Source organism: Juglans microcarpa x Juglans regia, chromosome 4D, assembly GCF_004785595.1.
Source record: "Juglans microcarpa x Juglans regia isolate MS1-56 chromosome 4D, Jm3101_v1.0, whole genome shotgun sequence".
In the NCBI taxonomy this organism is placed as follows: Eukaryota; Viridiplantae; Streptophyta; class Magnoliopsida; order Fagales; family Juglandaceae; genus Juglans; species Juglans microcarpa x Juglans regia.
The window spans coordinates 5046633-5062368 of NC_054600.1; the positions used below are offsets into that span (position 1 = coordinate 5046633).

The 15736-nt window shown below is 38.6% G+C and overlaps 1 protein-coding gene and 1 long non-coding RNA gene across 2 annotated transcripts; both read left to right on the plus strand.

Moving 5' to 3' along the window:
- The first annotated feature begins 345 nt into the window (after nt 1–345).
- LOC121260654 lies at nt 346–8015 on the plus strand. The gene is made up of 3 exons (XR_005939764.1): nt 346–486; nt 4615–4621; nt 7971–8015. It is a non-coding gene; the product is annotated as an uncharacterized LOC121260654 (long non-coding RNA).
- A 3606-nt stretch (nt 8016–11621) lies between these two features.
- LOC121260064 (ABC transporter G family member STR2-like) lies at nt 11622–14113 on the plus strand. The gene is made up of 3 exons (XM_041161921.1): nt 11622–12077; nt 12269–12999; nt 13123–14113. The coding sequence occupies exons 1-3, from the start codon at nt 11622–11624 to the stop codon at nt 14111–14113; spliced, it is 2178 nt and encodes a 725-aa protein (XP_041017855.1).
- The last annotated feature ends 1623 nt before the right edge of the window (nt 14114–15736 follow it).

Below are 15736 nucleotides of genomic sequence, written 5' to 3' on the forward strand. Positions count from 1 at the left end.
GTTTTTGCATTCTGAAAGTAAATGTTTTGTTCGGCTTATCAAATGTTATAAATGCTCATGTTTACATGCTAGTATATGCTCTCTGCTTGCTGAGTTGTTAATAACTCACCCCGTTAATCTTCATAATATTTCAGATGACATCGATGGCTCAACTGAAGATCAGTATTAGAGTCTATGGAGAAGATTAACATTGTATTGTTGTCGGGTATCTCATGATATTAGTGTTGGTGTTGGAGATTAATTATCTTTCTGAAGTTTACTTCAATGGATTTAGACGGTTTATGGAGACTATGTTAATGTTATATAATTTCTAGTTGTTAATTGAGACATGAAGAAGAATTGATTTTATTTGGGTTGTTGGATTGAATATTGGATAAATGAGTTTATTGAATTTATTTAATTGAAGTATTTACGTTCGATTTGAGGTTTGGAAAAATGGATATATTCTTGAATTTGGAAGTACTCTAGTCTTGTTAGAGTTGATTAGTTAAGTCTCTGGACCCTCGGGGTCGGGGTGTTACAGTTGGTATCAGAGCCAGGTTTGAATTCTGCATACTGTAGACCTTGGAGGTTTAGATATCTGTGGGTTCATAAGATGTGGAAATTTCAAAATAGGAATTGGAGGATTATAAGGATAGTCATGGGGGTATTTAAGTTTGAGTTCCAAGAACATTAAGATTGATTTTGATGGGATTGGAGGTTTTAGATTTTGATTATATTAGGAATTGAATTTGGAACTTTGAGGTTATAGATTCTAGCGATATACGTGTGTATTAAGTGATGTCAGATTTACATAGTTATCTGATATATATATATATATATATATATATATGTATATGTGTTTATATGTATATTTTATTTATCTTTTTATTTTATTCTATTTATCCGGTATTTTCGTTTTCTATTATTTTAGAACGTTTCACTGAGTTTAAACTTTCAGGATGGCTGCTCGTCGTAGAGTTCGAACTCTTGAAGATTTGAACGAAGATGACAATGGTGGGGGTTGCACGTTCGAACAATTTAATCGAACGCATCCTCCCACCTTTGATAGAAGAAGCGATGCGAACGCTGCGGAAGATTGGATACAAGACATTGAAGAAATATTTGGTGTTTTGGAGTGTACCGATCAACAAAAAGTCAAGTTCGCAGCCTTTAAACTATCTGAAGAAGCAAAGAGATGGTGGAATTCTGAGAAAGTTATCAGGGAAGCTGAGGGGATTGGAGTAATTGTTTGGGCTCAATTCAAGCAAAGTTTCTTCGATCGATTTTTCCCTAAGGCAGATAGGGATGCTAGAGCCCGAGAGTTCACCAACTTGGTACAAGGGACCATGACTGTGCGCCAGTATGCTGCAAGGTTTGCGGAATTATCACGTTTCGCCACATACTTGATTCCCGATAAGGAGAAAAAGACTAGGAAGTTTGAAGAAGGTTTGAACTACAGGATCTATGAACGGGTGATGGTCTTACAGATTCAGAAATTTTCAGTATTAGTGCACAAGGCGATGCTAGTTGAACAGAATCTTAAGAGGGGTGCTGAATTGCAAGAACAGAGGAAGAGAGCTGCTCCACAAGGGTTTCCTAGTTCGGATCAAGGGCAATGGAAAAAGAGAAATGAAGGGAGCAGTTCAAGTCAGAGACAGATACAGGGAAATCATACACCTAACCCCTGTAAGTTCTGTAACCGCATTCACCATGGGGAGTGCAAGAAGGAAGTGGGATCATGTTTCAAATGCGGTAAAGATGGGCATTTCATTAGAGAATGTCCATTGCTTGCGGAGAACAACAGAAGGCCCAACCCACCCCAAAACTTTAGGCCGAATAGTCAAGGCAACAATCAGTGGAGGACGGTACCTGCTCGGGTGTTTGCTTTGACACCGGGAGAAGCTGAGGACAAGGAGGATGTCATCACAGGTATAATTCTCTAACCATCTCTTAAAATTTTCTTTGTTGAGAATTAAGGATTATTTATCTTATTATCTCTATGGGTTGTATGACGTAATCAGGAATTATTCCCTTATTTCTCAATAAGGCTACTGTTTTATTTGACTCGGGGGCTACCCACTCCTTTATTTCGATGGATTATGTTAAATTGTGCCCCATTGATGCTGATGAGATGGACTACAATTTGAGGGTCTCTACCCCAACTGGTGATATAGTGACTTGTAACAAGATTTTACTCAAGTGTCCAATAACTATTAGCGGGAAGGAAATGCCAGCTAACCTGATAGTCTTTCCTATAACTGGGTTTGATGTGATTTTGGGGATGGATTGGTTAGCTTCCAGTTATGCTAGTATTGATTGTTTTAAAAGGGAAGTGGTGTTCAAGTTCCCGGAAGAAGAGGAACTTTGATTTATGGGTTCCAAGGTGCGAATCCCTCCATTAGTTATTTCTGCTTTTCAGGTTGATAAATTAATACGTGACGGGTGTCAAGGGTATTTGGCTTTTGTGGTGGAGGAACCAAAGGAAGAATTGGAACTAGAAGAGATTCCTATTGTGAGGGAATATCCAGAAGTTTTTCCTGAAGATTTGTCTGGATTACCGCCTGAGCGGGAGGTAGAATTTGATATTGAATTAGCCCCAGGCACGGCGCCTCTTTCCAAAGCCCCTTATCGAATGGCGCCATCAGAGTTAGCCGAACTCAAAGAACAGTTGCAAGACTTGTTAGACAAAGGTTTCATTAGACCTAGTGTGTCACCTTGGGGAGCTCCAGTCTTGTTTGTGAAGAAGAAGGATGGGACAATGAGGATGTGTATAGACTACAGGGAACTGAATCGAGTGACCATAAAGGATAAATATCCGTTGCCCCGCATCGATGATTTATTTGATCAGTTGCAAGGTGCGCAGGTGTTCTCTAAAATTGATCTCAGATCGGGTTATCATCAATTAAAAATCAAGGCGGAGGATGTGCCTAAGACAGCTTTCAGGACCAGGTATGGCCACTATGAATTTTTAGTCATGCCTTTTGGTTTAACCAACGCCCCAGCAGTATTTATAGACTTGATGAATCGAGTATTTCATGAGTTTCTGGATAAATTTGTAGTGGTGTTTATTGATGATATATTAATCTACTCCAAGAGCAAAGCCGAACATGAAGACCATCTGAGACAAGTACTAGGGACACTCAGGGATAAGAATTTATTTGCCAAGCTGAAGAAATGTGAATTTTGGCTTGAGTCTATTGCATTTTTGGGACATGTAGTCTCAAGGGATGGCATTTCTGTAGACCCCGGGAAAATTGAAGCAATAGTTAACTGGACTCAACCAACCAATGTGCATGAAGTTAGGAGTTTCTTGGGTTTGGCTGGTTATTACCGTCGATTTATAGACAATTTCTCAAAAATAGCGGTTCCCCTTACCGCCCTTACTAGGAAGAACAATAAGTATGTTTGGACTGAAAAATGTGAAGAAAGCTTCCAGGAATTGAAGAAGAGATTGGTGATGGCTCCAATTCTGACAGTCCCTAGCGAAAGAGGAGGATTTGTGGTTTATAGTGACGCTTCACGATTGGGTTTGGGGTGTGTTTTGATGCATCATGGAAAGGTAATAGCTTATGCTTCTCGGCAATTGAAGACATATGAACAAAATTACCCCACACATGATTTGGAGTTGGCCGCCGTTGTTTTTGCACTTAAAATCTGGAGGCATTATTTATATGGTGAAAGGTGCGAAATCTACACGGATCACAAGAGTTTGAAGTATTTCTTCACTCAGAAAGAACTGAATACGAGACAAAGGAGATGGCTCGAACTAGTCAAGGACTATGACTGCAACATTAACTACCATCCAGGCAAAGCTAATGTTGTAGCTGATGCACTTAGCAGGAAGCCAACGGGACCAATAATTGCAACTCTTACCACTCAGCCACACTTATTAATGGACTTGGAAAGAGCCAATATTGAAGTAGTTGTGGGTGACCAGCAGGCATTAATAGCCAGTTTAATAGTTCAACCAGTTTTGATAGACAGAATCAAGCTCGCTCAAAAAGAAGATTCTAAGTTGGCGAGATTAATTGAAGAAGTAGAAAAAGGGGATAAACCTGAGTTTAATGTTTCTGAAGATGGAGTTTTAAGGTTTGGAAACAGATGTTGTGTGCCGGACAGTATTGTAATAAAAAGACTTATCCTTGAAGAAGCGCACCGCTCCCCTTACACAGTTCACCCGGGTAGTACAAAAATGTATCGAGATTTGAAAGAGTCTTTTTGGTGGGAGGGCATGAAGAGAGAGATTGCTCAATTTGTGGCTCAGTGCTTAACATGCCAACAGGTGAAAGTAGAACACCAACGACTAGCAGGGTTATTGCAACCACTTCAGATTCGAGAATGGAAATGGGAGCATATTTCTATGGACTTTGTTACAGGCCTTCCACGGGCACCGACCGGACAAGATGCAATTTGGGTGATAATAGACCGTTTGACGAAGACAGCTCATTTTGTACCTATCAAAGTTTCTTATAAGTTGGAGAAACTAGCCGAGCTCAGGAAATAGTGAGGTTGCATGGGGTACCTGTGTCCATTGTGTCGGATAGGGATCCGCGTTTCACTTCAAAATTTTGGCGAAGCTTACAAGAGGCCATGGGCACTAAGTTAAATTTCAGCACGACGTTTCACCCACAGTCAGATGGTCAGTCGGAAAGGACCATTCAAATTTTGGAAGACATGTTGAGAGCTTGTATGCTGGATTTTAAGGGGACTTGGATTCGACACTTGCCTTTGGTCGAGTTTGCTTATAATAACAGTTACTAGGCTAGTATTGAGATGGCACCTTATGAAGCACTTTATGGTAGGAAGTGTAGATCTCCTTTATATTGGGACGAAGTGGGTGAAAGACAAATTTTGGGTCCAGAAATCATACAGGAGACAACATAGAAGATTGAGACCATTCGAGCTAGAATGAGAGCAGCTCAGAGTCGACAGAAAAGCTATGCAGATAATCGTCGTCGCCAATTAGAGTTTGAGGTTGGGGATAAGGTATTCTTGAGGATTGCCCCCATGAGAGGGGTTATGAGGTTTGGAAAGAAGGGTAAGTTGAGCCCTAGGTACATCGGACCATTTGAGATTCTTGATCGGATTGGACCAGTGGCTTACAGAATAGCCCTACCACCCGCACTCTCAGGTGTACACAATGTATTTCACGTATCTATGCTGAGGAAGTATGTACCTAACCCCACCCACGTTATTGATTACGAGCCTCTTCAATTTCAGGAAGATCTAACTTATACAGAAGAGCCGGTGCGGATTGTAGAGAAAAAAGAACAAGTGTTACGTAATCGGACTATTCCATTGGTTAAGGTGGTATGGAACAATCATGCTATCAGTGAAGCCTCTTGGGAATTAGAAGAGGATATGCAAGTCAAGTACCCACAGTTATTCGACCATGATCCTAATAGCATGTGACAAATTCCGTGGACGGAATTTTTATAAGGAGGGAAGAATGTGATAACCGGGCTTTAGGCCTAGCCCCTTTGAAGTCAGGACGAAGCCCAGCCCACGAGCAGCATGTGATGGACGGACGGCGTCGTTTTGGGGAGGGATTAAATTCCCTTTCTGCCGTGCACTGTTTTTCTTCTTCTTCCGCCGATTCCTTCATTCTGCATTTCGGTCTGCTTTTCCGTGATTCTCTCCCTTCCCGTGCAACTGCTTCCCACGCCCCACGATTTCTATTTTCGGTTCCGCGCATGAAGAGCCGTCCTCACCACATTTACAAACCACTCAGACTCTCTCTCTTGCGTGGACTGGTGTTTCATCCTTAGCCGACATATCTGTTTCCATGGGTCTCGAATTTTCTGGTTCTTCGAAGGTGAGCCATCATTCTCTCTTCCGTTCTATGTTTTCTTCTCGGGCTTCACCATCTGTTTGTGATTTTGCTTCGTGGGATTTTGGCACTTTGCAGTAGACTGTGGGCACCAAGTCTGGGCGCCGGGGTTGCCTCTGTTTTTGAAGTAATTTTCAGTAACTTCCGCCACCCATTAAATCCTTAGTTTCTCTTAATTCTTGCTTGCCGTTACACATTCCATAAATCATTTTATCTCTTTCCTTAGGTTTGTCTATCGCACACACACACGCTGCTTGGTTTGGCCGTGCATCACACTTAGTCATAATTTCCCCTCTGCGCAGACCATTAGCATTTTCAGTAAAAGAATTTTTGACATTTATTTTTGAGTTGATGTTTTATTTGTTGGATTGCGGTAGAGTGTGTTGGAATTCTGAGTGTGAGGAGTATAATTTTGGATGAATTGTGAAACTGTTTTGGATTATTATTTGAGACGATTTGGTGTAAAAGGATGGGTGTTTTGAGCTAGTTGTATTGAACTTTTATGCAAGTTTTGAATTATTGAATGACTAGAGTATTGATGCTTACACTGAAATTACTTTATTCAGAGGTTGGAAGTGAAGTTTGGTTTGGGTTATGTTTTAATTATTGGAGTTGCAGTTGTTGGTTTTGGAAATAATTATAATTGGTTTGGTGTTAATAGAAGGTGGTGGCTGTTTTGGGTTTTAAATGCGAATGGTTTGAAGAGAGAGTTGTTCAGGTTTAAATTGTTAGATAGTTATGGAGCTGTGAAGGGACTGTTTTGATTTATTACTCAATAAATAGCAGCCCACTAGATTGGTTATTAAATGATGGATATATGTTTCTTTTGTTTAGGTGGTGTTACTATTAGAGTTCCGGCTCAAGGTGTTGATAATACGAAGAAGTCAGGTAAGCGGGGTTCATATATTAGTTTTGCATAAAATAAATAAAAGGAGGTTGACTTTGAGAATAAATGTGTTTATTTTCTTTTGAAAGAGATGATCTGAAAACAACCTCAGATGTTTATTCTGCATATGCATAAATTCTATATAAGAGAAAGTGTTTTTCTGTCATGACTGGTGTAGACATGAGCTAGTTTTGTGTACTGTACTTCTGAACTATGTAAAAGAGCGAATAAGGAATTCTAAAAGTTTTGTTATGAACAAATGAGAATACTTTGTTTATGTTTATCTCGAATATCTGAAATGATCTGAAGCTTTTAGTGATCTGTTTTGATATGATGTGTCATCTGAAAATCTTGGTATGGAGTTCTGATTCTGTATATGTGTGTAACTGGATTTTCGATGAAATCCATTCTGTTTCTGTTAAGGCCCAGCCACGGGTATAATGGTGGTTTATAACCCTACCACGGGGGTGAAACATGGAATATGGCCCAGCCACGGGTATAATGGTGGTTTATAACCCTACCACGGGGGTGAAACATGGAATATGGCCCAGCCACGGGTATAATGGTGGTTTATAACCCTACCATGCGGGTGAAACATGGAATATGGCCCAGCCACGGGTAAAATGGTGGTTTATAACCCTACCACGGGGGTTAAACATGGTATTGTCCCGATGTGATGCTAAGAGATGATTTAATTATAATATTTCAGTTTGGAAATGCCAACGGATGTTCTTTTTGGAATAAGTTTATTTTTTTTCTAAAAATTTCGCTCTAAAGTTTTTGTACAAGTTTTGTTTTTGCATTCTGAAAGTAAATGTTTTGTTCGGCTTATCAAATGTTGTAAATGCTCATGTTTACATGCTAGTATATGCTCTCTGCTTGCTGAGTTGTTGATAACTCACCCCGTTAATCTTCTTAATATTTCAGATGACATCGATGGCTCAACTGAAGATCAGTATTAGAGTCTATGGAGAAGATTAACATTGTATTGTTGTCGGGTATCTCATGAAATTAGTGTTGGTGTTGGAGGTTAATTATCTTTCTTAAGTTTACTTCAATGGATTTAGACGGTTTAAAGAGACTATGTTAATGTTATATAATTTCTAGTTGTTAATTGAGACATGAAGAAGAATTGATTTTATTTGGGTTGTTGGATTGAATATTGGATAAATGAGTTTATTGAATTTATTTAATTGAAGTATTTACGTTCGATTTGAGGTTTGGAAAAATGGATATATTCTTGAATTTGGAAGTACTCTAGCCTTGTTAGAGTTGATTAGTTAACTCTCTGGACCCTCGGGGTCGGGGTGTTACAATAGTATATAATTATATAGTAGTATATATATATCATGAGTATGTAAGTATAAGTATATATAAGTATATTATATGATATATCTTCTTTTTTAAAGTATATGTATTGATCTTATACTTATAAGTATGTATTATATGTAAGTATATTAGATGATAGTTATAAATATATAAGTATACAACACTTTATAGTTGTATATTTCACTATAATATAACTATATAAGTATATATACAACTATATAATTATATACTACTATATATATAATATATGCTTATAATATATTGTAGTATTATAAGTATATATAAGTAATAGTATAAATATTAGTATATAATAATTAAGTAGTTTGTATTATAAGTTGTATAAGTATTATATATAAGTAGTATAAGTATATATACTATATTATATAAAAAAATATAACAATAACCAACGCAATATAAGTTGTATAAGTATTATATATAAGTAGTATAAGTATATATACTATATTATATAAAAAATATAACAATAACCAACGCAATCTTTTTACCGTTGGAACGATATTAGTAAGCGTTTGAACCAATAAGATATTTTAGAAATTCGTTTGAACAACATTAATAACTATTCGAACGAAAAAAATAAATGAGGCATCGTGTCCAGACCCAGCGCCGTTAGAATGCACCAAACCCACAATCGTTCCCTCTGCCGCTCCAGTGCCACTTGTTGCCCAACGCCGCCGTCGAAGCCACCGTCCATCACCACTCTCCAACCCTCAACAGGTATGTTCTCCTCCAACCTTTTTTACCAATTATTTTTGGGTAAAACATGTAAATGAGTTGAAAATAGGGTTTTGAAAAAAACCCAATTTCAATCCCGTAGTTCGCTGGAAATGGAGGACAGGATGGTCATCCCGAACTCTCGTTGTTGTTGTGGGAGGAAAAAACAAGGGTTTTAAATGGTAAATTTACGGTTTTGCAATGGCTGAGTCGACTCAGCCATGGACAATTTTGAACCAGAAATTGACGTTCAAACGGAACACGAAACGACAACTAGACGGTTCGAACGACCATTTATGGGCGTTCGAACTCATTTTTATTAACGTTCGAATGCCCATAAATGGATGTTGGAACGTGTTGTTAAGCATTCGAACAGAAAATTTTTATTTTAATTTTTTTATAGATATAATTAGCACTCACTAATTATAATTATGATATTTTATAATCATTGTCCTTAATTTTATATCATAAATTTAGCATCATTCAATGTCTTCTTGGGGAAAGAAGCAGGTTGCGTCAGGGCAATCATCCAGCGAAAAAGTTCGAGAGAGGACTATTTTGTTGGAGAGGCAGGTGAAGATAAACGATTTTAGGGATCTTCTGTGGGAGGGACATTCTCTTGCATCTGTCTTTCTGGAACGTGGTTGGACACCGATCATCGATCAGAAGGACCAAGGGATGAACAAGATAGTTTTCTACATCAATATTGTATCTGAGTTCTATATAGAACTTAGTCGTGCAAGCCAGGAGGATGACACATACACTTTCTCCGTCAGAGGCGTCACAGTACGCTTTTCAGTTGATGCAGTTGCTGATTTTCTAGGTATCTTTCGACTGCCCACTGCATATCCTAACGTGGTGCCTAGAGAGTCTATACCTGCAGGCGATGGGGAGACTGTAGAGGAAGAGGATACTATGATGCCTGATGAGATCGATGGCCTCACTAATCATGAGGTTCATCAGTTGGTTACGGGTCTAGATGCTCCTTCCTATGATGGGAGCAAGAGCATCAAACATGTGGACTTATCTAGTTTTTTCAAGATCATGAACATTATAATAGCCAATAACATCGATCGTCGACTACACAAGATTGAGTTGAGCATGGACCGGGCACGATTTATGTTACGAGTCGCTCGCGGGGTGCCTATCGACCTAGTGAGATATATATTCGCTAAGATTTGATCAGAGGCCACCTATATTACGACAGGTAGAGTTTTATTTTATTTAGTGTACTTGGTTACCCATTTTAATATATATAATACTTGTACTTATCAAAAAAATTTATAACAGATATATTGTCACTTGGAGTCATGCTCACACGATTGCTTTTAGCAAAAAGAGTCAGGCCATATGAGTTTGAGCGTCTTTGGGAGCCGATTGGACCGATCAACTCGATGACCATGTCTCGTAGCACCAGACACTCCGAATTTCATATTCGTGCACCCACTACAGAGGCAGTCAACACTTAGGAAGGTGCACAGGGTGTATCTGGTGAGGCATCTACACATGGTGCATCACACAGTGCTACTCGTGAGGAGATTGCAGATATCGTGAGTGCAGAGATGTGCGCATAGACATAAGAAATCATTGATGCAGTCCGAGTCGCCCTCACAGAAACTGTGACTAAGCTCATGTCTCGAGTGACTGATATTAAGGCACGCATTGCTGGAGTCGAGGCGCTGCTACATGATATGACCCAATAGTGTATATATTTTATTAGCATTAAATATGTTTTTTTGTATTGACAATCATGACTATTTGTATTTTGTATAATTAATTTAAATATTCAAATAGTCATGCATTATATTCTCGTCATACATTATATTTTTAGAATGCAATTAATGTAAAAAATGATACTATAAGTAATATTTATTTAACATAAAAAAAAATCACTAAAATATTTTTTCATTAATTACATAAAATTAATTTATGAATTCGTAAATATTTTATGTTCAATTCGAACAAGGTTTAAACAAAACCCCAGAAATTTTAATTTAATTTCACACCAAATGTTCCGTTCGAATGCATGCATAAATGTTGTGTTCAAACGAGCTTGCAACCTTTCCGCCATGGTTTCCCACCAAATCTTTACTGTTCAAATAGATTTAAGCTTTTTCTGCCAAAATAAATTACTTCCCTGCCAATATTATCATTCGAACCAATTATATAGCATTCGAACGTACACTAATTCCATGTTTGAACATATTGTTAACCATTCGAACGATTTTGACAGTTTGAGACGACCTAATTCGTCATAGAAAATGTGATTCGAACGGATTTTAAGTCGTTCAAACGGTTTTACAAAGTCATCCCTTTTTTTAGATAAAATTTATATTTCATCTCTAATAATTATTTCGTCCCGAAAACTTAAATTTCTTGTAGTGTTAAATCAAGGCAACTGTACGTGCATGACACTAAAATGCAAACACTAATGTCAAAACCAGACGATGAACGAAAGGAGAAAAGCATTTTATCCTTTTCGATAGAAACGTCTCTAAACGGATTCTTCAATGAAGACAGCCTCCTGTAAACTTTGGAGTTTCCTCCAGCTCGGACGCCCTCAGCATCCCTATAGATCCTATTCTTTCCTCCTTTTAATTCCCCTTCACCCCTAAGCCCCAACTCGGGAGACCCAGGAGAGAAAAAACAAAAAAAAAAAAAATATATATATATATATATATATTTATATATATAAGAGTAATCTACCCCCTCTGATCGGCGTCTCTCTCTGCCCCCTCCCTCCCTCCCTCCCCCCCTCTCTCTCTCTCTATGCAGATTTAAACGTTTTTGTTAAAAGAAATATATATTTCCTGTCACTAGTTTAAGAATCTTCATATGTATCCTCCCAATGATGATCGTCGTGATATGACGGTGATCGACATAGGGAAGCCGGTGATGTTCACCGGCGGCCTTGGGTTTTCGAGTCTTAAATATACTGTGACAAAGAAAATGAAGGTTGAAGGGAGGCATTTGAATCAAGAAGTAGATTTGTTGAACATGATTACTGGGTATGCACCAAATGGGTGCGTCACTGCAGTCATGGGTCCGAGTGGCGCGGGGAAATCCACCTTACTGGATGGTCTGGCGGGGCGGATAGCGAGTGGGAGTCTCAAGGGTAGGGTGTCCTTGGATGGGGTGGAAATGAGCCCCAGGTTGATTAAAAGAACTTCAGCTTATATTATGCAGGATGATAGATTGTTCCCAATGCTTACTGTGTACGAGACTTTGATGTTTGCTGCTGATTTTCGGCTGGGGCCAATCTCAAGTACAGATGATAAAAAGCAGCGTGTCGAGAAGTTGATCGAGCAGCTTGGATTGTCTGTAAGTTATTCTCATCTCACTTTCGTGATTTAGTTCAACATATCTGTTCAACTTCTCTGATTATTTCTTCATCATGTTAAACAACAATTACGGTTATTCATACTAGGAGATAGTTAAGTTGAAAAACATTAATTAACATGAACGAAATCTTGATCTGATGATCTCCAACTTTTCTGTCTGCTTTTTGGTAGTCATGTCGAAACACCTATATAGGAGACGAGGGGACCAGAGGAGTATCCGGTGGAGAGCGTCGGAGAGTCTCCATCGGGGTGGACATCATTCATGGACCATCATTACTGTTCCTGGACGAGCCAACTTCAGGTCTAGACTCAACCAGTGCTCATAGCGTCATTGAAAAGGTGCACCACATTGCACGCTCAGGCAGCACCGTGATCCTCACAATCCACCAGCCCTCATCCAGGATTCAGTTGCTCCTTGACCATCTCATAATCCTTGCTCGCGGGCAGCTCATGTATCAAGGATCACCTAAAGATGTCATGCATCATTTAGCACGGATCGGGCGCAAAGTTCCCAAGGGAGAGAACTCAATAGAGTACTTAGTTGATGTGATACAAGAGTATGATAAGTCTGAACTCGGTGTTGAGGCGCTAGCTATATTTGCACGTACTGGTCTTAAGCCCCCGCCATTGCCAGGGGAGGAGGTGTCAGTACTTTCGACTCAAGCATCGTCACTTACTCCAGGCGCAGGTCGTAGCAGACATATTCAGGCTGCAGAAGGGAGTGATCAAAGGGGAAATGCAGGAAAGCGGCAAACAAATTCTCAAATTGACGATTCCTATGATCACAGCTTAAGAAGCCCATATAATAATTCAAGGTCATGGAGTGCAAGCGACTATCGAGTTTTGCAAGTACTGAGGCTTACTCCTTCTAGGACTAATCAGAAAGTGCCTATCTCAATGAGGTAATTAAGAACGAGTTTTATGATTTTTTTTTTTTTTTTTTTTTTGCATACTTTAGTGTTCAAATTTCTGCAATATATAGATATCTGAGTTCTTTCTATCTGTGTATATATTGCCAATTGCAGCTTATCCCCCGGACATTATGAATACTCAAGTGAAATTCTACCCAGGACTCCGACACCTCATAGCAGCGACTACACTGTGAATGAAAACGACTATCTCACCCCCACCGAGGCTGATCCAAACGCCATGGCGCAGCACAGCCATCTGGGTCCAAAGTTTGCTAATTCATTCTTCTCAGAGACAATGATACTCATGCGCCGCAATTTCAAGAACATCTATCGCACACCTGAGCTTTTCCTCTCAAGAATGATGGTCCTCACCATAATGGGATTCATGATGGCCACCATGTTCAAGAGCCCCAAGTCTGACTTGCAAGGAATCACAAACCGCATCAGCTTCTTCATCTTCACTGTCTGCCTCTTCTTCTTCTCTTCCAATGATGCTGTCCCAGCCTTCATTCAAGAGCGTTTCATCTTCATCCGAGAGACTTCCCACAATGCCTATAGAACCTCGTCTTATACCATTGCGGGTGTCGTCACTTACATTCCTTTCCTTGCAGTTCAGGCTGCAATCTATGCTTTCATTGTGTGGTTTGCTTTGGGGCTGCATGGGCCTTTCATATATTTCTTTATTGTTCTCTACGCTTCCCTTCTTTCAACAAACTCATTTGTGGTTTTTGTGAGCTCGGTGGTGCCAAACTATATCTTGGGTTATGCTGCAGTGATTGCTTTCACGGCGCTCTTCTTCTTGTTCTGTGGCTACTTCCTGAATAGCAATGACATTCCTCCGTACTGGAAATGGATGAACAAGATTTCCACCATGACATATCCTTATGAAGGGCTTTTGATGAACCAGTATCAGACATGGAAGCTTTTTGGAAACACCACCGACGGGGTACCATTGTACGGTTACACTATCTTGGACAACCTTAAGATTAAGGGCGGTGAAAAAGAGAAGTGGGAAAAAGTGCTCATAATGTTGGGTTGGGCTGTTCTATATAGGGTTTTGTTTTACTTGGTTCTGCGTTTTGGGTCAAAGAGCAAGAGAACGTAGAAAGTCAAGGACGATCGAGAAAGTGTCCGGCCGGCCGGCCGGTGTGAAATTGAAAGTGTTTTATTGCTTTTGCTCATGTTTGTAAATGACGTCTATATATAGAGTGTGTACATTGACTGTAGCACTAGTACGTACTGCATGATGCCCATGGAGGAAAATTCCAGGACTACTGCCTCATGTCTATATTAATGTTGTATTAATGCTTGATATGTTGCCCTTGTTTTTGGGATAATGACACGAATATTTTCTTCAAAATTTATCCTAGTACGTACAAGCTAGCTGTTTTCTCATTTTGAGGCTGATCTACACTTTTTCCCCTTTCCAATGCTCTAGGAGAAATCTTGTACACACGACCGACCGTATATATATATATATTCATTCAAGTGATGTTCATCAGAATTAATGCATGAATTTTTTTTTTTTTTTTGAAAATAATGCATGAATTAAGCCATATATATAATTGAAATATGTTCTCAAGCCGAGTTTATTAATACGTACCTTGGATACTATAGGTGGTCGTTGCTGTGCCTGTGTCAACTCAATTAGCTAGTAATTACAGGAACATGCAAGAATATATAGAGCAGATCGATCGAGAGAAATATTATTATTATTATTATTTTTATTTTGATACATAGCCGGAGGTGCCGAGGATTCGATCCTTAAGTTTTTTCAGTGAGAAATCAATGTGTTGTTAATTTATCCAAATGATTTTAGCGAGAGAGAAACATTATTACTTGTACATAGCATGATGTAACTGATCTTGGTGCATTATTAATCCCCGTCCGAGACGATTGGTTGCCTTAGATTAATTATTTAGTAGTCAATTAACTCTTATGAATAATTGAGTCGTTTGTTTAATAAATTAATGATATATATAGTATAAATTAAAGGAGATATTAATTTCTCCCACAATTAATAAAAAAAAAATTGTGCAAGTACTATTTTTCATTATAAGGTCGTGGCTGCCTTGTCATTGGAGTACTATTTTTCATTATTTTACTTCGATGCAAGAATTTATTTTAAATTAAAAATGGAGGATTTATCATTAAAGATTGATAAGAAGCTAGCTGCTAGATATGTATGAGGTTTTGGCCTACCTACAAATTTTTTATCATGATTCGAATATGCCAATCCTTTGTTGTAAGCATCGAGGTTAGCTATGATGGGGCAGGCCCAATTTTATAAATAACCTATAAATAAATATAATATTTTTATTTTTTTAAAAAAGAAGCATATTTCAAACATGAAAACGTTTGGAAATCATTAATAATATGAAAATATAAAAAGAAAACCCAAAGTCAAGTACTAAACTCAATATTATATCATGTGTACATTATCTTCGAAATTTATAATAAGAAAAAAAAATCCAAACTCGTTATGGGTGGTTAATTGTGAAAGGGGAGCTAGAACTCTTTGCTTTGTAATTAGTCTCCTTATATATATAATCCATAGGGGTTAGTTTAAGTGGTAAAGATTTTGGATTTGGGCGTATGCTCTTTTAGATCTAAAGTTCAAACTCTATTGGATGCAAATAATTTGTAGAGGTCATTGAATTGAGAGATTTTTCCATTAAATTACCAGAGGGCCTGTGTACCTTTGCAATTAGTTGGGATGTTGTTCCCG

Excerpts from the sequence above, each read along its gene's own strand:
- LOC121260064 (XM_041161921.1), top strand. The coding sequence starts at position 11,622 with ATGACGGTGATCGACATAGGGAAGCCGGTGATGTTCACCGGCGGCCTT. Across the intron at positions 12,078-12,268 it reads TCGAGCAGCTTGGATTGTCT|TCATGTCGAAACACCTATAT; the intron begins GTAAGTTATTCT and ends GCTTTTTGGTAG. Across the intron at positions 13,000-13,122 it reads AAAGTGCCTATCTCAATGAG|CTTATCCCCCGGACATTATG; the intron begins GTAATTAAGAAC and ends TGCCAATTGCAG.